The sequence below is a fragment of the Phascolarctos cinereus genome, unplaced genomic scaffold (genome assembly GCF_003287225.1).
Source record: "Phascolarctos cinereus isolate Bilbo 61053 unplaced genomic scaffold, phaCin_HiC Scaffold_5;HRSCAF=322, whole genome shotgun sequence".
Lineage (NCBI taxonomy): Eukaryota > Metazoa > Chordata > Mammalia > Diprotodontia > Phascolarctidae > Phascolarctos > Phascolarctos cinereus.
In genome coordinates this window covers 375,834,295-375,856,605 of record NW_027555958.1, presented here as the reverse complement: position 1 = coordinate 375,856,605, position 22,311 = coordinate 375,834,295, and the positions used below count along the sequence as shown (strand labels likewise).

Sequence of the window (22,311 nt, the reverse complement as noted above, 5' to 3'; positions counted from 1 at the left end):
GGGCCCATGGATTTCACTGAATTGCCAAAGGTGTCCGTGACAGAAGAAAAGTTAAGAATCCCTGAGATAGAGAGATGAAAGGAAGGAGGGAAGAAAGAAAGAAAAAAAGAAGGAAAGAGAAAGAAAGAAAGAAAAAGGAAGGAAGGAAGGAAGGAAGGAAGGAAGGAAGGAAGGAAGGAAGGAAGGAAGGAAGAAGGGAGGGAAGAAAGGAGGGGAGAAGAAAGAAAGGGAAGAAGAGAGAGGAAGGAAGGAAAGAAAGAAAAGGAAGGACAGAGAAAGAAAAGGTAGGAGGGAGAGGAGGTGGGAAGGAAGGAAGGTGATAGAAAATTTATTAAACTATTACTATAGGTACTGTGTTAGGTGCTAGTGATATAAATAAAAGCAGGCAAAATAGTCCCTACTTTCAAGAAACTTACATTCTAATGGAGGTGGGGGCAGGGGAGCAGAGTGCAGAGCCAGCAGAGAAGTGACTTGGAGGCCTACTTTCCAATCAGGATAAGGTAAAAGGCCACCTATCAATGCCCTTATCCCAGGGCAGAGTCCAGGGTTTGGTGGTGGTGGGACAAGGATGAGGATGGGAATGTGGGGCCGTGTCCAGGAGATGTCCGGAGAATGGCATGAAGGCCTGTTTTAGGCTAGGTGATACCAATCCTCACCTCTATCATTGCTGCCTCTTGGGTAAAATATTTGTGCACATATATGAATGGTAGATCTGCCTAAAGCTGCCATGATGTCAGAGTACAACACTGACTGTGGTGTCAGGGGTGGGGCTGAGAGAGGAAACCACCAGGTGTGGCCCTGGGAAAGTCCCTTCCTCCTTTCTACAGAAGCATGGCATTTCCTGGTTTTAACCTTCTTCTCATCCAGTTCTAACTGGAGAGCTGGCAGGAGCTGGCAGTTGGGTCCTGGAAAATGACTCCTGGCTGGGTGTTGGGACACCTGGGGTTGATTCCTAGCGGTGTCATTGCACAGCTGTGGGCCAGTCCCTGCCTAGGTTTCAGTTTTGTATCAGCCAAATAGAAAGTATGATCCCAACAATGCTCTTTCCCAAGGCCTCCAGGGAGAATCAATCAGAGGAGGGAGAGGAGGCCACTGTGCTGGCCTTTGGGAATGCTTTTGGTTCAGGGGTCTCCTCGGAAGCAGGTCTAAGTGAAGTGAGCTGAGGTGGTCAGGGAAATCTGCCTTTCTGAAGGCAGCTTGTGATTTCAGTTGCCTAACTTAACTTGTCAAACCTGCCGAAGCACCTTGGCTAGCTGGCTGAGTGAAATGGGGCTGAGCCCTGGCCTTCCCTGACTCCAGGGAGCACAGAGCCTATCGGACCTCCAGTATCTGGGACCCGGGGCCAACCAGGCCTTACTAGATTCCTTGGCAGGCTCAGACCTGGCTCTATCTCCTCCCTTCAGGAACAGAGAAGCTTCTCTTTCTGCTTAGGGTGGGGACTGGCCTCTGAGCAAGGGCCCCTGTCGCTTTAAGAAAGAGAGAAAAAAATCAGGAAGTACTGGAGAAGGAGAGCCAAGGTTCTGAGCTGAGCTGGGCTGGGTGCTAGGGCAGGGCTGGGGAGAAGAACGTCTCCAGCTCCTGACTCCTCCACTGTAATCTGCCTGGCCTGGCCTGGCCCAGCCCTACACACTGGTGCAGGGGCCTCAGGTGAGCCTGGGACTCTTGCTGATGTCTCCACCTCTTCTAGGCAGTAGGACCCTGACATTGCAGCTGTCACAGCTGCTGCCCTGTAGCCCCAGGGCTGGGGGAGGGGAGGCGTTCTTGTGCACTGATGCTCTGGGGGGTTAGTGGGCTGACAGAGGGGTAGATGAGAGGGGAGAGAACAGGAATCATCATCCCATGCCATTGGTCCTTGGCTGGCTCTGGGACACCAGGAGCACTCCTGACCTAGCATGTGTAAGGAAGGATGGTGCCCAGGCTCATGCCCTCTCTCTCTCCAGCTGCATCTCTCTTGTACCCATCCACATTGAAGTCCCACCGTGGATGAAGGTGGGTCTTTGTACTCAAGGGGCTTGGGAGAGGTCCCTCCATTTTGTCTTTTGCACAATGAACAGGGGGTTGAATGGGATCCCTAAGGTCACTAGCAGCTTTGATATTCCATGACCCTCTTATCTGGGGGGGGGGGTAGGAAAAGAAGGTAGAGATAAATCCAGGGAGCTTACATGTTGCCATTTCCTCAGGAGACTAGGTTTCCACCCCTTCTGCTTTCTGTTCTCTGGTCTGGTTTCTGGTGTCTTTGTCTCTCCCAGGTGGATGCTGTGTCTCTGGCCTGGATCCGAAGCAGAGGAAGTAGCTTTGAGTTTCTGGGGAGTACTAGGTGTGGAAACCCCCAGCCTGCCCCCAAGGGCCCCAGCCTGCGGGGAGTGTGACAAACAGGAAAGGGTTAAAGGGCTGAGGCAGGCAGCCTTTGAGGAAGGATGAGGAGGGTTCAGCCTCTTGCTGCAACCAGCCAGGTGGCACTGAGGCTCCCCTCTGCATTCTTTCAGGTACGTTTTAGTTTCTGGGCTTCCCTAGGACAGAAAACCCATTCTACAGGCTTGCTGAGAACAACCAGGTGTCAGGGTGGTGCTGAGCGTGTCTGGTAAGTGTGGCCTAGACCCCTGGCAGATGGGGCTTGATTTGGCTGATTTAATTTTCCCCTTCCCTCCGTGCTTAGCACCTGTGAGGTACTTAATTATTTTGTGTCTATTTATTGGTGTAAACGCTGCATTCCTCTACCCTACCCCCACCCCTAGAATGTAAGCTTTCTGAGGGCATGGACAGTTTTTTGGTTGGTTTTTGTATCCCCAACCCTAAGGTGTGACCTTACACATAGGGTATCTTGCATGCTCATTAAATCTATTAATTCCTGACTTCAGAGCAGAGAAATAAAGAACAGGCACTAAATTATGAATTCAGCAAATATTTACTAAGTACCTGCCATATGCTTCACTGAGAGGGATAAAAAGATGAGGAAGTCATAGTCCCTGCCCTCAGGGAGTTTCCAGTCTTAGTTTACCATGGTCGGGAGAGAACAGAGTTCAGGAATCCTGAGCCTTGTCCGAGGTCCTCTTGAGCATTTTCAGCGGCTTAGTAGACTCCATTTGTCACCTTTCCCTGTAGCTGGGCCCTACTTCACTGGGCAGTGGGCAGAGTTCAACTTCATCTTTCCTTCCTCAGACCTCCCCTCCAACCTTTGGAGTATTCCTCACTCCCCGCTCCCAGGGTAACCAATGTTTCCTTGCTGATTCCTATCCAGTCTTGTTGGAAATAAGATAAATAAATCCATTCACGTTAGGTTTTAGAGACCTAATGTGTTACTTAGCAATTTAGCGGCCTTTCCAGACCCCACATGCATCCCTAGAAAACGGGAAGAAAACTTTCCTTAAAGTGGAAAAGCCCCTCCAGCTCTAAAATAATGATTCCCAGACCTTTAAACGTAGCAGACCATGTTTGAATGTCAAATTAAAGTCCCTGGAGTATTTGCTATCTAGCAAGTTCAAGACAAGGTATTTTGAGAACGACAGATTAGAGGCCTCCCCATCATCTCCCCAGTCTGGCTCTCCAGCAAACCAGTACCCAGAGAATCTTCTCAAGTCTTGTTACATGCACTGCATTTGGTCTTGACTACTCCTTGGACTTCCTGGAAGGGCTTTCCGAGAGTAATGACTTTGGGAGCAATAGCGCTCAGGAAGCTAATAATGGATGCCAGGATTGAGATTGAGGCTGCTAAGGGGTATCTGTCTCCTGCTATTCCTTTTTCCCCTGGATGTGATGTGTCAAACTCCCAAGCCATCTGCCAGGGAGGCAGTGGTTTGCTGAAACAGGAAGTGGTGGATTCCCCCGGTGAGCCAATGGGGAGGGGCTCCAAGTCTGTGTTGAAATTTTGGAGATTTTTGGTGTTGTGGTTTAGGCTGCCTGACCCTGAGGCCCTTCCCCCAGTATTATTTCTGCTTCCTGGTCTAATCCCAAATTCCAGCATCAGTAATGTGGAGTGCTGATGGTCCTGGAAGAGACTGCTGAAGCAAGAAGTTTCTCTCTGCATTGGTGGGAAAGTTCTTAGGAGACAGGTGCATGGTGGGAGATGCTTAGAATTTTAGGAAGATAGGCTTAAATGCTTACTCTCTTAGTGCTGGGTTGTGTGACCTCAGGAAGTCACAACTTATCTGTACATCAAGATTTCTTCTCTCTCCCTCTAAAATGTGGGAGCTACCAACCCAATTAGCCATATGGGATAATCTTGGGAAATAAGGTTCTCAGATTGGCTAGGGGGCATCCATAGGTTTGCTGAATACCTTTCCATGGCCCTTGGCCTTTCTCTTCTCTCGGGCAGAAAGGGGCCTGGCTGTTGCTGACTTCGGAAATGCAAAGTACGGCCAATTACCTTTGGCACACGGATGATCTCCTGGGCCAGGGGGCCACTGCCAGCGTGTACAGAGCTCGAAACAAGGTAGATGCATGGATGGTGGGCTGATAGATTGTGAGTGCTGAGTGCCTAGAAAGCATCCTACTCGACCTTGGTGGAAAGCATTAGAATGTTCACGTAGGGGATGAGCAGTAGACAGAGTGATGATTTAGAATCAGGGACTTGTAGTTAAGCCCCAACTTTGCCAGTGTGACTTTGGGCATGTCATTTGAAGTCCCTAGTCCTGGTGTTTTCAACTATCAAATCAAGGCATAGGATGAGATGACCTCCAAATCTATGATCTTTTGGTCTATCTGGCTCAGTGTTCTGTCTGATACAGGCACCAAGGGATGGCACTTAGCACAGTGCCTGGCACATAATAGGCACTTAATAAATATTGATTGACTGATTGAATTTGGGCTTTATTCTCTAGAGGAAGCTGGGCTACTTGTGAGAAGAACACCGGCCTTGGGCAGAAGACCTGGGTTTAAGACCCACCTCTCTGTGATATGACAGCTGGAAAATCATTTCACCCCTATAAACCCCAGTTTTCTCATCTGTAAAATGAAGGGGTTGGCTTTTAAGGCCCTTCCAACTATAAATATGTGATCCCGTAATACAACTGACATTCCAAAGGAAGAATCTCTTTTCTTTTTTTTTTTTTTTAATTTTTAGACAATTGGGGTTAAGTAACTAGCCTATGGTCACACAGCTAGTAAGTGTCAAGTATTTGTCTGAGGTCACATTTGAACTCAGGTCCTCTATTCACTGTGCCACCTAGCTGCCCCAGGAAGACTCTCTAAGAGTGGACTTGTTTTAATTGTCCTCAATCCCTCCTGGCCTGTAATGGGTTAGCCTTCTGGAGCATCCACTGTACCTTGTTCCCCAGGGCTGGAGCATCTCATTTTCCTGGGGGAGCTTGGGAATCCTGTCTGGGCTTTCCTGAGCTCCTGTGCTAACTTAGAGTGGATAGAGGGTAGTGTGAATGGCTGCTCCCCAAGGCAGAGGTGGGACCCAGTATTATCTTCCCTGCCGCTCTTCCCCATCCCTTACAGAAATCTGGGGAGCTCGTTGCTGTGAAAGTCTTCAACAATGCCAGTTATCTACGCCCCCGAGAAGTGCGAGTGAGGGAGTTTGAGGTCCTGAGGAAGCTGAAACATCAAAACATCGTCAAGCTGTTTGCTGTGGAGGAGATGGTATGTTCAGTAAATTAGCCAAGGCTCTGCCACTCTCTAGTCTAGCCTCCATGTCATTTGCAAAATGATTTTCCCAAAGTACAGATCTGACCACGTCCCTCTCCTATTCAATGAACTTCAATGGCTCCCTATTGCCTCCTGGATCAAATACACATTCCTGTATTTGGGCATTTTAAGCCCTTTGCAACCCAGCACCAATCTATATCTCTAGTCTTGTTACACCCTGCCTTTTAGCCAAACTGGTCTTTTAAGCCCTTTACAACCAATGTCTTTGGTCTGATGCTGTACATTTCAGCCAAACTGGTCTTCTTACTGTTCTTCATTTGTGGCACCCGATCTCCCACCTCTGTCCTTTTTGCACTGGCTATCCTTCGTGCCTATAATGCATGCCCTCATCATCTCCGCTTCCAGAACCTCCCACTTCCCTCAAAGATCAGCTCAGGCACTATCGACCATATCAAAGTTTTCCTGATCATCCACTCCAGCTGCTAGCCCCTCCCCCTCCCAAATAACCCTATATTTATTTTGTGTAATTACATAAGTGCATGGCTCTCTCAATAAACAATAAGATTCTTAAGGGCAAGTTTAATTTCATTTCTGTCTTTTGAAGTCCCAGCTGAATAGCATTCCATTGGGCCTGTCAGTGCTTAGCACAGGGCCTGGCATATAGTAGGTACTCAATAAATGTTTATTGACTGACACAGTAGGTACTTAATAAATGCCTTTTGATGTGTTGGGGGCGTTGAAAAGGGAAATACAGGGAAGGAAGGAGACCTCTTTACGTAGCTCCCTAGCTGGGGGAGTTAGGACACAAAAAAGGAAAGACTTAAAATAGTATACAAATTAGCAAACCAGCAATTACGTATGTGAGGGTTAAGGGAACGATGAGAACCTGTTGTGTTAGTTAGGGAGGGCTTCTGGAGGAGACGAGTTTGGGCGCAAGAATAGGACTAGAAATTGGGTAAAGAGGTTTTCCAGCCCTGTGGGGAAGGGCTCTGTGGGGTGGAGGGGAGTGTCCCCTTTGGGGCAAGGAGAGGGCCAGCTGTGGGCAGAGGGTAGAGATTGATGGGAACAGGAAAGGTCTGGGGAAGTAGAGAGTGAGTAGAGAGGATCCGAATCCTAGACTTGGAGACCTCAGGTAGTCTCAGAGTAAAGAAGGGGCCAGGAGCTGCCAGCCCTTCCCCTCCCTGGGAGTCTGAGGAGAGGCCCGTCTGGGCATCCTTTCTGCAGGGCACTGATAAGGACAAGGTGCTGGTGATGGAATACTGCTCCAGTGGCAGCCTGCTCAGTGTGCTGGAGAACCCTGAGAATGCTTTTGGGCTAGCAGAGGCTGAGTTTCTGGTGGTCCTGCGATGTGTGGGTGAGTTCCAGGAGGAATAATTGGGGGTTGGGTGGATGGGTGGGTTGAGCCCTGGGTTTGAGCCTTCTTCCAGTTTCTCTTCAATAATGGAGCTTATCAGGCGGTGATGGATTTGGAGTCTGAAGACCTGAGTTCAAATCTCGACTCTGCTATATAACAATAACAGCTAGCATTTATGTAGTTCTTTAAGGTTTGCAAAGCACTTTGCATATCTGTGTTACCGCCTTTGATCTTCATAACAACCCTGTAAGGTTGGCTGTTGTCTTTCACTCTTGAAAAGGACCAAAAATACATCACTATGTCACGTCCAACATACAGCGTGTCTGACTATGGCTGATCAGACCAGTATGAACTCGGAAGGCTCTACCACAGGTCGGGCACAAATAGTCCACGTGAACATTTGGGGTGGAGATGTCTCAATTTGTGCCACTCCCATTTCTTTTGAGCTACTGCAACTCTGCTTCGCTCTTCTTTTATGTGGGTGCTCCATGCTGGGCAGTTCTTTGCCAGCATCTTCCATGTCATGCAATTGATTGCAAAGTTCTTCAGAGAGACCTTGAGAGTGTCCTTGTAACTTCCTTCTGACCACCATGGAGCACCTTCCTTGCATGAGTTAGGTGCTAATATTATCCACATATTACGGATGAGGAAACTGAGGCAGATGGAGGATAAGTGACTTGCTTAGGGTCACACAGCTAATAAGTATCTGAGGCTGGCTTTGAGCTCTGGTCTTCTTGATCCTAAATGCACTGTCTACCTAGGTGACCTTGGGGAGGTTGCTGATTCTCTCAGGGCCTCAGTTTCCTCCTCGGTAAAATTAAAGGGTTAGACTAAGTGGTCTTTAGGGCTCCTCCCAGCTCTAGTGTTCAGACCCTAGGAACCTTGTCCTCTGGGAGCAAAGGCAGAGGTCCAATGAGGTCCCTTTTAGCTCTGAATCCTGTAAGTCTGAGCTCAAGGCTTTCTTGCCCCCCCCAACCCTCACCCCAGCAGCTAGTGCCATCCCCTCTAAGGCTACCTTCCCTCTAATCTGTATTTATCTTGTATGTTTTTATATACATATATACATACATATATATATATATATATACACACACACATATACATGTATGTATATACATATGTATTTGTGTGTGTGTGTGTGTGTGTTCTCTCCCTCATTAGAATGTAAACTCTTTGAGAGCAGGGACTAGTGTTTCTTTGTATCCCCAGTGCTTATAGTGCCAAGCACACAGCAGGTGCTTAATAAATGCTTGTTGATTGATCTAACATTAGATCATAATGCTAGAAGGAACCTTAGATTTCAACCTAGGCATTTTACAGATTAGGAAACTGTGGCCCAGAGAACTGAAGCGACTTACCCAAGAACAGTAGTAAGTGTCTGAAACAGGATTTAAACTCTGGTCTTCTGAACTCCAAATGCAGCACAGCATACATACTACCTTTGCCAGCATCCTGGGACGCTATGAGATATATATATATCATGTTCTCAAGGCTTTGCTGGGCATCCCTGCCTCCCCCCACAGGCAGGAGAAAATACAGGGACCAGAAATGCCAAATATTTTATAACAAACCACTCAGTTTAGGGGCAGCTAGGTGGCGCAGCGGATAGAGCACCGACCCTGAAGTCAGGAGGACCCGAGTTCAAATCCAGCCTCAGAACAAACACTTGACAACTTATTAGCTGTGTGACCCTGGGCAAGTCACTTAACCCCAATTACATAAGACAACACAAAATAAAACAAACCCAAACCACTCAGTGTAAAATTCAGGTTGTTTTCCCTCCTTTGCTCTAACCCAGATCCTTCCTGTCGTGGTCTAAGTTACCACACTGAAGTTCCAGATCTGGACTAGATGGTCTAGACTATGGGCCCCCCCCCAAAACATAACACAAGGTGACTTCAGAAAATGAAACCAGAGCCCCCGAGTTCACTAAATGGATGAATGGGAAATTTTCACTCCTTTCTCTTCTGTACCTTTTCACAATTATGGAACAACTAGGTGGTACAATGGTTAGAGCTCTGGACTTGGAGCCAGGACATTGTTGTAAAGTCATTTGTCAGTCCTGTCCGACTCTTCCTGACCCCGTTTGGGGTTTTCTTGGCAAAGATGCTGGAGCGCTTTGCCATTTCCTTCTCCAGTTCATTTTACAGATGAAGAAACTGAGGCAAAGAAGGTGAAGTGACTTGCCCAGGGTCACACAGCTAGGAAGTGTCTGAGGCCGGATTTTAATTCAGGTCTTCATGACTCTAGGCTCAGGGTTCTATCTACTGCACCGCCTAGCTGCCCAAAAGTTTCTTCCCTGACCAGCAATCAAACCTGGGCTGAGGGAGTAGGGACACTGAATCCTAACCACTAGACCACCATGGAGGATTTCCTGAGTTCAAATACATACTCAGACACTTAATGGCTGTATGGTCCTGGGCAAGTCACTTAACTTCTGTTTGCCTCAGTTTCCTCATCTATAATATGGGGGTGATAATACACCTATCTCTCAAATCACTTAACCGTGCCTCACTTTCCTCAGTCCCCTCTGAGATCCTCCTGGCTCAGCCCCTTGGGGAGTCCTCCCCACAAAGACAAACATCTCCCCTTATTTTCAGTGGCTGGCATGAACCACCTCCGAGAGAATGGCATCGTCCACAGGGACATCAAACCTGGTAACATCATGAGGCTCTTGGGAGACGACGGGCAGAGCATCTATAAGCTGACAGATTTTGGGGCTGCCAGGGAGCTGGAAGATGATGAAAAGTTTGACTCTGTCTATGGGACAGAAGAATACCTGGTAAGTTGTGTGTGTTGTGTGCTCTGAACTGGGAACCTTTCCTACAGTCCCTTCCTTGAAACTTCCCCAGAGCTTAGTGGGATATTGTGCAGTTCATCCCCCTATCTGTGAACAGGATAATATCTGACCTGCTAATACATGGTATCAGTATAGTACACCATGCATTATATTATGCTATGATATCAGTATATATTATACTATACTGTACGATGGTATCCAGTATATATTATAACACGTATTTTACTATGGTTATCAGTATATATTATATCGTGTATTACGTTATACTATGGTATCAATATATGTTATACCAGGTATCATATTATGGTATCAGTATGTCTTATACCAGGTGTTATACTATAGTATCAGTATATATTATACGATGGTATTAGTATATATTATACCATGACTTATATTATACAATGGTATCAGTATATGTTATACTGTGCTGTACTATGGTATCAGTATATATTATATCATGTATTACATTATACTATGGTATCAATATACGTTATACCAGGTATTATATTATGGTATCAGTATGTATTATACCAGGTGTTATACTATGGTATCAGTATATATTATACCATGGTATTAGTATATATTATACTATGTATTATATAATACTATGGTATTAATATATATTATACCATGAATTATATTATACAATGGTATCAGTATATATTATACCATGTAGTATATTATAATATGGTATTAGTATATATTATACCACATGTTATATTATACTATGGTATCGGGATGTATTATACTAACATATGGTACTGTCCTAATAATGATAGACCAACTGCGGTGGGGTGGATATCCTTTGCCTTCTCTCCACGTCCCCCAGGCTGGGTTGGGCCATAGATCTCTTCATCCTCCAACCTGATTTTGTTTGACTCCTCCTGCCCTGGGGACCATCTTCTTTAGAGCCCACAGCCAGGAAAGGGAAGTTAGGGACCATTTCCAAAGCAGGCAAAAAGTCCTGAACTGAGAATTAGAGGCCCATTGGAGAGTGAGATTTGCTCATCTCATAGAATAATGGGATTTAGAGCTGATAGATTCATCCCCTTTACAGAGGAGGAAACTGAGGCCCAGAGAGTTTGCGACCCCAGCCTGAGGACACCATTTTTGTGTCACAGTTTTGGTCATACAGAGTATCATAGATTTAGAGCTAGAAGAGACCTTAGAAACCTTCAAGTCCAAATCCATTATACAAATGAGAAAGCTGAGAAGACTTGCTCTGGGCTACAGTTTGTTAAATGGCAGGATTTGAACTCAGGTCTTTCTGACTCCAAGTCTAATGCATTGTCAACTCTAACACATTGCCTCATTGTGTCAGAAACTGTGATGCTGGGCAAATCCTACTCTCAGGATGAGGTGGTGACTTAGATGGATTACAAATTGGTTGTGTCTTAGACTGAGGAAGAGGAAGGAGGCGTGGAAGCAATAGGTACATAGAACATCTGTGCCCCACAAAGAATAGACCCCTTCCCACTCCACCTGCCAACAATGGTCCTTCTCCGGTTGTTCCTTCCACAGCACCCAGATGTCTATGAGCGGGCAGTGCTCCGGAAGCCTCAGCAGAAGGCATTTGGGGTGACAGTAGATCTGTGGAGCATTGGGGTGACCCTGTACCACGCAGCCACGGGCAGCCTCCCCTTTGTCCCCTTTGGTGGGCCTCGACGCAACAAGGAGATCATGTATGCCAGGGGTCGGGGAGGCAAGGAGAGACTGGCAGCAGTGCACCCCTGTAGGGTGGGAAGGGCTCAGAGAGCCAGAAGGGACCCCAGAAGCCAAAGAACCCAACTCCTTCATTTTACGAAGGAGGAGACTGAGGCCCAGGGGAGCAAAGAGTCACTTCCCAGGTCACACAAGGAATGTCAGAGGTGGCCTTTGAACCTAGGTCCTTTGATTAGAGTCAGATTTTTTTTTCCAGTACAGAAGCTGGTTCTTAACCCTTCTATCCCAGTGGTTCTTCTACCTTCCTCCCCATAACAAGTGCTCCAACAAAAAATATTGTTTCCCCTTACTCACCACTGCCCTTCCCATCCTAGCCCTTCCACCCCTGCCTCCTTTTTGTGGTGAGGAATTCCCAAGTGGGTGCCCTAGGCCTCCCCTTAGCAGTCAATCTGCTAGGTATCCATTGAGTATATATAACTAAATTCAACAAGCATCCGCAAGGTATCAGATGCCATTTTGGGTGCTGGGGATATAAAGGATGCTGTAGGTGATCCAGTCCCTGACTCAAGCAGAAGGCTGTGTAAATCACAAAGGGAAGGATGAGACAAGGACCCCTGAACACTCCTTCTTCCCAGGGAGCTTTTAGCCTAGCTTAGGCATGTGCAGAATCATTAGAGCAATTGAAACCAAATTGAATTCAGGACTAAAATTATGTGGACCCAACTGTCAGGTCTGGAATGGTCAGAGAAAGAGCCTTTGGGCCTGAGAGGAAGGGCAAGGACATTGTGGATATGGGGAATATTATGTGGTAAAGCACAGAGAAGGACCAGGTGTGGGTGGTGATCCAGAGGGACTTGGGAGGGGGAGGAAGCTTACCTGAATACACTAGGAAGGTTAAACTGAGGTAGGGCGGTGCACTCACCTGGGCTCCAGGACTCCTGCACTCACTGAGGTGCTATGTGACTTTATACAAGTGTCTTCACTTCCCAATCACTTGATTAATAAACATGTAGTAAGCTCCTATTATGTTCCAGACACTATGTTTAAGTAGGCTGGAGATACAAAGACAAAAATGTAACGGTGCTTACCCTCTTGGAGCTGTGGTTCCTATTATGTGCCAGCTACATGCCACAATGGTTACAGTATGGGGCCTGCAGTCAGGAAGACCCAAGTACAATCTGGCCTCAGACACTTCATGCCTGTGTGACCTGGGGCAAGGCATTTAGCCTATGTCTGCTTCCATTTCGTCATCTGTAAAATGGGGATAATAATAGCGCCCAACTCCCACTGTTGTTGTGAGGAAAAAATGAGATATATGAGATCTCTCTGTGTCTCTCTCTTTTTCTCTCTCTTTCCCTCTCTCTGTGTCGCTCTCTTTCTCCCTCTGTCTCTCTCTTTATGTCTTTGTGTGTGTGTCTCTCTCTTTTCTCTCTGTCTGTCTCTCTGTCTCTGTTTCTCTCTGTCTCTCTGTGTGTCTCCGTTTCTTTTTCTCTCTTTCTCTCTCTCTGTCTCTTTTTCTTTCTCTTTCTCTCTTTCCCTCTTTGTCTCTCTCTCTTTCTTTCTGTCTCTCTGCCTCTGTCTATGTCTCTGTGTCTCTCTCTGTCTCTTTTCTCTCTCTGTCTCTGTTCCTCTTGCTGTCTCTGTTTCTGTCTGTGTGTGTCTCTCTTTTTCTCTCTTTCTCTCTCTGTGTCTCTTTCTCTTTCTCTCTGTGTTTCTCTATCTCTGTCTTCCCCTCTCTCTCTCTCTTTGTCTCTCTCTTTCTCTCTGTGTTTCTCTCTCTCTATCTTCTTCTCTCTCCCTGTCTCTTTTCTCTCTCTCTTTCTCTCTTTTATCTGTCTCTCTTTCTCTGTCTCTCTCTCTCTCTGTCTCTGTGTGTGTGTCTCTCTCTCTGTCTCTCTTTCTGTCTCTTTTTTTCTCTCTCTATCTTGTTATAGCGCTAACAGTCTCTGAAGCTTATGTTCTCTATGTGTACACCTTCTGTATTCTGCACTGGCATGGAAACCTGGGAGTTTCTCCTGACCCTGGGTTCCCCTTCCTTCCAGGTTCAGGATCACCACAGAGAAACCAACTGGGGCCATTGCAGGTACCCAAAAACGAGAAAACGGGCCCCTGGAGTGGAGTTACAAGCTGCCCGTCACCTGCAGGCTGTCCCTGTAAGTAGTGATCCTGGGGCTGAGGCCGACTGAGGCCTGCTGAGGCCTGAGTCTGTCCTATACGTTCCCTTCTTCCAACTGGGAGCTAAGACTTCTGCATCCTGCTCCTGGTCCTGGTCCTGGCTGGGTCCACGATAGGCTTTGTCCATTCCTCAGTCAGTTCAATGCTAAGAGTTCTTCCTGGTCCACCCTCCTCCTCTCCATCCAACCTCACTGGGTCAGCCCTATGGTGTAGTAGAAATAGTTCTGGCCTTGGATTCAGAAGAAACCTAGACTGACATTTCCAGCTCCTAGCTTCACACTCCTAGAGGTGCAATACTGGCAGTTTCCTCATCTGTAAAATGGGGGTGATACTATTCATATCACTCGCCTCCCAAGGCTTTGTGAGTCAGTCAGCATTTATTAAGTACCTACTCTGTGCTAGGCACTGCCTTAACAAGCAATGGGGATAGAAAGATTGTAAGGGTTTAAGAGGAGACAGAGAAGAGATAAAGGGGAGGGAGACCTCTATTGTTACTATAATAACAATAATAATAAGCATAACCATTTATATAGCATTTACAATGTGCCCAGCTCAGTGCCGAAGCACTTTATGGCTATTGTCCCATTCAATCCTCACAACACCCCTGGGAAGTAGGTGTTATTATTATCCCCATTTTACAGATGAGAAAACTGAGGCAAACAGATGTTAAGTGACTTGCCTGGACTTACAGAGTTAGCAAGTGTCTGAGGCTGGATTTGAACTCAGGTTTTCCTGACTCCAGGCCTGGTGCCCTATCCACTGTGCCACCAAACTGCCCCTTTTCAAGAAGTTTAAACACAAACAGTAGAAGAGATAGATATAGGAAGAAAGGCACAAAAACAGTCCCTTCCCTCAAGGAGCTCATAATCTAAAGGGGGAGACAATATACAGATAATTGGGTACATACAAGATACATGGATCTCAGGAGGGAAGGTATTGAAGAGGATTGCAATGGTGGTGGTGGTAGGAATAAAAAGGGATCAGGAAAGGCCTCCTGCTGCAGTAGTATGTGAACTGAGTCACAGAGGAAGCCAGGTAAGCCAGCAGGCCCAAAGCTCTTACTATACCTTCAACGAGAGCTATTGTTACTTTCCCGCGTGGATAGTAAAGAGCGCAGGGCTAAGATGGCACAGGCTTGCTTGGAGGTTGGCTGCTGATGGTCCATATCCTCGACTGGGGTAGGGGGCTGCAGGCCCAGCTGGTGCCAATCCTGGCCAACATCCTGGAGGTCGATCAAGAGAAATGTTGGGGTTTTGACCAGTTCTTTGCCGAGACCAGCGACATCCTTCAGCGGATTGTGGTCCATGTATTTTCTCTGTCTCGGGCTGTCCTGCACCATGTCTACATTCATGCCCACAATACGTAAGTTGTACCTGCTGTGCAAGGGAGAGTGGGAGGGAGCTCCCCTTCTCTTCTAGTGATACAAGAGAGAGACACTGCTGTCTCACTGGAGCAAGAGAAGGAGTGTGAGAAGAGGAAGGAGATGGCTCAGTGCCAGAGGAAGTTCAGGGATTTAAAGGGAATGCCTCTTTTTTTGGGGGGGGGGCAGGTTAATTATTTCTTAATTAAGCATTTATTTTTTTCTTCTCTCCCACCATTAAGAGAGGAAAAAGTAAAAAGAAAACCCTTGTAACAAATACACACAAACAAAACAATCTGCATATTGGTCATATCCAAAAACGGATTTCTCATTCTGAACATTCAATTGATCACCTCCCTGTCAAGATGCAGAGAGTGCACTTCATGTTTCCAGTCCTCTGGAATAGGGGCTGATCATTGCATTGCTCAGAATTCTGAAGTCTCCCCGAGTTATTTTCTTTTTAAGTTATTTGTTTTTGCTGCTATTGTTTAAACTGTTCTGGTTCTGCTCTATTTACTCTGCATCAGTTCATACAAACCTTTCTAGGTTTCTATAACCCTTTCATCAGCTAGCATTCATTATAAGCCCCTGCTATGTGCCAGGCCCTGTGCTGAGTACTGGATATTGAAAGAAAGGCACAGGGTTCTCTGCTCTCAGGGAGTCCACAGTCTAAGGTTCTCCTTTCTCATGGCACGATAGTACCCCATTATATTCACACACCATATTTTGTTCGGCCATTTGCTTTTTGCCTCTTTTGAATCCCCAGTGCTTAGAACAGTGCCTAGTGTGCTAATGCATGCATGTTGATGATGATGATGGTAGCTGGACCCCTGAATTGAGTTTCAGGATTCCTGGGATATTAGGCTTTAAAGCTAAAAAAGACTTTAGAGATTGTATAATTCAACCCACTCATTTTACAGATAAGGAAACTGAGGCCCAGGTAAATTGCCCATGCTTACACAAGTAATACATATAAAACCCAGGCCCTGTGACTTCAAATCCAGTGTTTTCTTTTTTAAATCATGTCTTGATGCCCTGCCTAGGTTCTGTTTTTGGGTGTGCTCCTTGTGACCAGAGGCCCACTTCTTTACCCCTCTGGGCTTCAATTTGCCTCTCCCTCTCTAAAATAGACCCATTGCTCTGGTTTCCTATAGAGCACATTAGGACTGAATGCCCTAGATAAGTGGAAGTTTGGAGGGTCTTCTACCCTGGGCTTTTCTCCCATCTCTGAAGTTGCCTCTTCCTTCTAGGCCTTCTTTCTTCAACCATGCTTTCAGAGAAGTAGTAAAGAGTCCTGGACTTGGCGTTCAAGACGTTTACTCTGGGTCTCTACCACTTCCTGGCTGTGTGACTGTGCATAAATCACTTAACCTCGCTGTGCTTCTGATTCCTTCTCTTTGTAAGGGAAATATTCACACCTGTTCTACCTGCCTTGCTGAGCCTTTACTAGGAGAGTGCTCTAGTATCTTGAAGCTCTAAACTGTGCTCTATCCCTCCTGCCTCTAGGATGGGCATCTTTTTGGAGGGCGTGTATAAGCAGACCAGTGTGGAGCCCAGCCACCAGGAATACTTCTTTCAAGGCCACCCTTGCCTCCTAGAGCCCAGCCTCCCTGCCCAACACCTGGCTCATACAACCGAGGAGAGCCCTTTAATCCTGCTCAGTGAAGACAGTGAAAACCCCACTGGGCTGGTCTTCAGAGACCGTGAGTAGGGTTCTGGCCATGAGTAAGGCCTCCTGAGACACATCCGATGTCTCTTCTCACCAGAGACGCTAGAAGCCGGGGGTTGGCCAGGTCAGTCTGGGGGGTTCCCAGACACGGGAGGCCTGGAGATAATCCTGGCTCTGCCTCTGTGTTTGGGTGACCTCTGCCTTGACTCCTTGGGGCCTTAATTTTGTTCACCTGTCACCCAGACGTGTCAGGAAACTATGAATGATTGTGACAGCTTAGCTTGGCTTCTGGGTGTTACAGGCCTCGTCTGTGTTTGCTGCTGTGGGATCAGTGGCCAGAACCTCGGAGGACTGGAAGAAGAAAAGAATAGCCAGCATTTCTATCCTGTTTTAAGATTTGCAAAGCGCTTTGCATATATCGTACTAATGTAGATAGCTCCCTTAGGATGAGACCCATCCAAGCTTTGCCTTTAGGTCCATGTATAGGATTTAAATTCTGTGCCAGGTGGGATCTGGGTGCTGTGGGGGCAAGGGTGGCAGAGTGCCCAGAGATGGCAACTAGTCTTTTTCCTAGTATCTACAAGTCAGGCATGTTATTCTCCAGAATGACCACAAGAGGTCACTATCAGAATACAAATGTAAGACCTAAGATTAATTTGAATTTAAGAAAGGTGGACTGGTGGGGAGGGGAAAAAGGACCGGCTGAGAAGATCCCAGGAGACTCAGATGAGTGACAGGTCATGAGGATTAAGGGAGGTAGATTAGGGGACAGGTAAGAGGGGTGTGTGTGATTGACGGATGGAAAAATGAATTGGAGCCGAAGCTAAGGAATGGAAGAAGGTGGGGTTGCTCAGTGGCTGTAATCAGGGCCTTGATCTGTCCCCAGCATCCCTGGATGTTCCCAAATTTGTGCCCAAGGTGGACCTGCAGGCTGATTACAACACCGCCAAGGTAAGGACGAGGGGCCCTCGGTGGTCCAAGCAGGGAAGAGGGGCGGGGGGGGAACCTCCCCGAAAGGTGGGAAGGAAGGGTGAGCCCTGAGACCCCCTGTCTGTGTCGCAGGGTGTGCTGAGCGTGGGGCACCAAGTTCTGAGGATCTCCCGGGCACTGCTGGACGGTCAGGAAATGATGCTTCGGGGGCTGCATTGGGTGGTGTAGGTACCTTGGGGTGGGGCTGAGGTGGGGGAGAAGGGACCAGATGAGGCAGGGGACCATCATCTTGGCTGGGTAGGAGTGGCAGAAGCTAGACTACCAGCTCCTTCCCCTTCCTCTGAGCACTTACCCCAGACCCTCCTGAGCTGAAAAGCTCTTACCTAATTACTATGGAGTTCTTACTCCTCTGACCCTACCCTCCCTCCCCATCACCTCATTTTGTCCCCTCTCTGTGATCCCTATCCCTGACCTGATCCCCTAACCTAGCCCAAACCATCCTCTAGATGTGCCTCACGGAATCAGGTGGCTTCCTAGGGTCCTGAGCTCAGGGTGCTGGCTCAAGGAGGGGTCTCTAACCTCCGCTGGTGGGGTGGGCTGGGGCTTGGATCTTATACAGGGAGGAGCTCAAGGCCACATGTGGGCGGACCCTGGAGACCACTCAGACAGCCCTCTTGTTCCTGAGCCCCAGTCTGGGCACTGAGGGGTAGGTGTCTGAACTAAAATGGAGGGGGGGAAAACTCTGAAAACCCCATCGTGATGCTCCTGGCTTCTCCTTGACTCCATCCTGCATCCATGCCCTAGTCTTCCCAGCAGCCCCCTTGGGTTTAGCTGTTTCCTTGCCGCCTTAGAAACCCTGGCGGCATTGACTGGAAAGCCTGGCTTCCTTTTCAATCCAACACCCTTTTGATTAGTGAACCCTACTAGTGCTCTGGGAAAGAGGTAGGCGGGGCCCCTTGCCCTTCCTGGCTGGACTCCCAGCTCTGTCTAACCCACTGTTGTGTCTCAAGTAAAGTCTTCTGGGGCAGCTAGGTGTTGTAGTGACTAGAGCTCTGGCCTTGGAGTCAGGAGGACCTGAGTTCAAATCCAGCCTCAGACACTTAACACTTGCTAGCTGTGTGACCCTGGACAAGTCACTTAACCCTTACCACTTCACCAAAAAGCAAAAAAAAAAAAGTCTTCTGTCCAAATGAAGTTTGAACTTGAACTTGATGGGCTGCTCAGGCTTCACTAAGCCTAAGAGAGGGAGTGTCTGGGAGTCACCATGCAGCAACCTCTCCCCAAAACACACTCACACCAGCCAGCAACAAGGAATAGTGGAAAGATCTTTGGCTCTGAACTTGGAGGATATGGGTTCCTTATCTCTGATGCTTGTGTGACCTTGGACAAGTCACCTCAAGCTTCAGGCCCTTCATCTGTAAAATAAGAGATGACCAGGACCAGATATATGGTCCTGTAATCTCCTTCTTCCTCTGGGCTCTTCTGCCAGTCTAAGGGGCTCTTCCCTCTCCTTCCTCCTTGAGGCCACAGCCCCTGGTCTCCCAACTGGACATCTCTTGTCTCCATCTCAGGCTGCTCAGGGACAGTGGAGGGGAGAGGCTGGGGGGGGGGGAGAAGGGAGGATAAGGTAAGAGACAAACCCCACGCAGGCATGTCCTGGGAAATCTCAGACTGCAGGCTGCTGCGAATGCCTCCAGGAGATCTCATTCCCCTAATGCGTTACATTTTGCCAGGGTTCACCTTTGGACCTGAGCCTCTGTCCCAGGCTGGGAAGCCGAGACAACCTGGCTGTGAGCAGCCCCAGCCTTTCCCATCAGTAGGAGACGTGGACTGAGAGAGAAGCCAGGCATGTCTAGCGATCTCTGCTCTTGCCTGGCTTGCCCCAGGGAGGAGTCGGGAGTTTCCTTTGCAGGGGGGCTGACTAACTGCCAACATGAATGCGGGGGCTAAGGCCTGGAAGAAATGAGGTCACTGCAGCTGGGAGGCCTTCGCTCCAGAGCCACCCTCTTCTGAGGAACATTTAAACCATCCACCAGGAAGTCAGTTTGTTGTGAGGCAAATGAGGTCGAGGTTGTAAATTCTCAACCTGGATTATGCTGCTGTTTTTCTGTGGCCTTGAACAACTTAACTTAACCACTCTGGACTTCAGTGTCCTCATCTGTATAATTAAAGCATTCACTACTCAGTCCGCATAGTCCCCTCCAAAGCATTTCATGGTTCTATTCACTTAGGAACATATTCAGCCCTTTGTGCTTTACTTGCTGAGTCTGAAACCACCAGCAATTTCAGTGGTGAAATTTGAGATATTTTAATGATCTGGCTTTGACTTTTGGGGAAAGCCAAAGCCCTAGGTATCCAGGTGATGATGCACAAAGGCTTCTGTGTGTGGTGATTTTCCACCCCTTCTGCTGAACTCCCCCCACCCCCTTCCCTCCAGCTGTTTCAAGTTGAGCCAGCAGGTATTAATTAAGTGCCTATTATGTGCCAGGCACTTTGCTGTGACCAAAAAAAAAAAAGGGCAGAAAACAGCCCCTGCCCTCAAGGAACTCACAGTCTGATGGGACAGACAACATGCAAACAACCATGTCCAGACAACCTATATGCAGGATGAATGGAGGACAATTGACAGAGGAGAGGCAGTGGAATTAAGGGGGATCTGAAAAAGGGATAAGCTGAGACTGAGCTGGAGGTGAGGAGGGTGGGCTTTCCAGTGACAGCCTGTGAAAATACCGGAAGCAGAGAGATGGAGTGTCCTGTGTGAGGAATAGTCAGGAGGCCAGTGCCACTGGATGGCAGAGTCTAAGACTGGAAAGGTTGGAAGGGGCCAGATTATGAAAGACTTTGCTGAACAGAGGACTCTCTGTTTGATCCTGGAGGCAATAGGAAAGTCTCCTTCTCACCTCTCCCTTTTCTTTTTGCTGAGCACCCTCTCCTTTAGTCAAGGCCTCTGCCGCCTTGGCTCCTGACCCCCTTTTCAGACCCTCCCTTGCCTCCTGACTCAGTAGATTTTTCTTATTCTACCTACTATGGCTTACCAACTCCTCCTTGAGTTACCATTAGACTGCTTGGGAGTGAGAGAGACTAGTACTAGACCAAGGGTGGGGAACCTGGGGCCTTGAGGCCACATGTGACCTTGTAGGTTCTTGAGTCCAAGTTTTACAGAATGAATCCTTTTATTAAAGGGATTTGTTCTATGAAGTTCAAGTCAAAGGGCCAAACTTGAGAACCTAGAAGGCCCACATGTGGCCTCAAGACCGCAGGTTCCCAACCTGTACTAGACCCTATGGTTTTCCAGCCTTACTTTAAATCGCTCTCCTTTCTATAGTATTTTTTAAACCTTAAAGCTTTTTCCTTGCAATTTACTTGTGAGGTAGGTTGTGCAATGATTCCCAATTTATGGATGAGAAAACTGAGGCTAAAAGGTTAAAAGGCATGCCCCTGGTCACACAGCTAGTAGAGGCTTCCCAGTGTTTTTTCCCCACTTGATGAACCAACCGCCTGTTACGACTGTGGGAGGAGAGGAGGAAGCAAGAGAATGAAGGGTAGGATGCTATTGTTGGTGCTTGCTTTCCTGTGCTCTACGACCTTAGCTAGGTTACCTGCCCATCCTCCTCCCCTCCCACTCCGATACAATCGCCTTGTGTTAGCTCACCTCCAGTCTAAAGTTCAAGACTCTATGCTTAATATCTGAGCACAGTGTGTATACGTACAATGATAGGTGGAGGGGGGGTGCTATTCTTTAGAAGACCCCTGATCAAGTCGCCTTAACCTTAATTCTAGGATCTAGGTAACAGGCAATGAGATATAAGGACTGACCCTTATCCAACTTGGAGTGACCCATTCACAGCTTGTAAAAGTAATGAGCAGGTATATCTCATCATCTCTATTAACTGCACATTGCAGCCTATAATTTCATCAAGTGAATGAACTGGGTTGAAGTAATTCAGGTGATCAGGAGTTCCCTGACCAGGAATTTCTTTTTCTTTTTCTTTTTTTTTAAGCTAGGCAATGGGATTAAGTGACTTGCCCAGGGTCATACAGCTAATAAGTCTTATGCGTCTGAGGCTGGATTTGAACTCAGGTACTCCTGAATCCAGGGCTGGTGCTCTATCCACTGTGCCACTTAGCTGCCCCTTGACCAGGAATTTCTAAACCCTGCTCGTTACTCCAGGGCACCAGCCCCATAACCTCCTAGCCAACAGTAGATGGGTATAACTTCTACACCCATGTGGCCCAGAGAGAGAGAATTCAAAATACATCTGGAGAATATATTCTTCCTTGTCTCCAGGATCGCCTCCACGACTGGGGAGTCAGAGGTGCCAGAGCTGAAGGAGGCAGCGGAGCTGAGATCCAAGCTACAGACTGTGAGTGCACCTGGGCTGTGGGGTAGGTGGGGCCGGTCCTTGACTTGGAGTGATTTGGGGGAGGCCCACTTATCCACGCCTCTGCCTCCAGGTGGGCATCTCTGATGAGCAAGAGTGCTATACAAACCCTTTCCTTTCTGCTCCCTAGATTAACGAGATCCTTTCCAGATGTTCCCAAAAGACTGTGGAGACCCAAACTAGTCTAAGCAGCCTGTCCTCTGAGCTGGTGAAGAATTGGGATCAGGTACATGAAGACAGAAGGTCTGTGGGATTTTCCTTTTTGAGGGGTGGGTCGGGAGGAGTCATAATTCATAGAATCTTAGATCTGCAATAGGAAGGGACCTTAGACATCATCTAATCCAACCCCCTCATTTTACAGATGAGGAGACTGAGGCCCAGAGAAGCTAAGCG

At 47.6% G+C, this 22,311-nt stretch overlaps 1 protein-coding gene across 4 annotated transcripts in view; it reads left to right on the top strand.

The window, feature by feature from the left end:
- The first annotated feature begins 1,490 nt into the window (after positions 1-1,490).
- IKBKE (inhibitor of nuclear factor kappa B kinase subunit epsilon) overlaps positions 1,491-22,311 on the top strand; it is a 33,027-nt gene continuing 12,206 nt past the window's right edge. The window contains exons 1-16 of one of the 4 annotated variants that reach the window (XM_021003095.2): positions 1,491-1,647; positions 2,250-2,317; positions 2,487-2,581; positions 4,313-4,429; positions 5,440-5,580; positions 6,811-6,940; positions 9,541-9,722; positions 11,262-11,422; positions 13,445-13,555; positions 14,760-14,939; positions 16,444-16,640; positions 17,493-17,557; positions 17,669-17,760; positions 18,156-18,242; positions 21,825-21,900; positions 22,049-22,161. In XM_021003095.2, the coding sequence (XP_020858754.1) occupies positions 4,343-4,429; positions 5,440-5,580; positions 6,811-6,940; positions 9,541-9,722; positions 11,262-11,422; positions 13,445-13,555; positions 14,760-14,939; positions 16,444-16,640; positions 17,493-17,557; positions 17,669-17,760; positions 18,156-18,242; positions 21,825-21,900; positions 22,049-22,161 (1,622 nt within the window). In that variant the 5' untranslated portion in view covers positions 1,491-1,647; positions 2,250-2,317; positions 2,487-2,581; positions 4,313-4,342. Of the gene's footprint in view, positions 1,648-1,940; positions 1,990-2,249; positions 2,318-2,348; positions 2,582-4,312; positions 4,430-5,439; positions 5,581-6,810; positions 6,941-9,540; positions 9,723-11,261; positions 11,423-13,444; positions 13,556-14,759; positions 14,940-16,443; positions 16,641-17,492; positions 17,558-17,668; positions 17,761-18,155; positions 18,243-21,824; positions 21,901-22,048; positions 22,162-22,311 lie in introns of those variants that run through there. The other 3 variants (XM_021003096.2, XM_021003093.2, XM_021003092.2) reach the window with 3 other exon arrangements.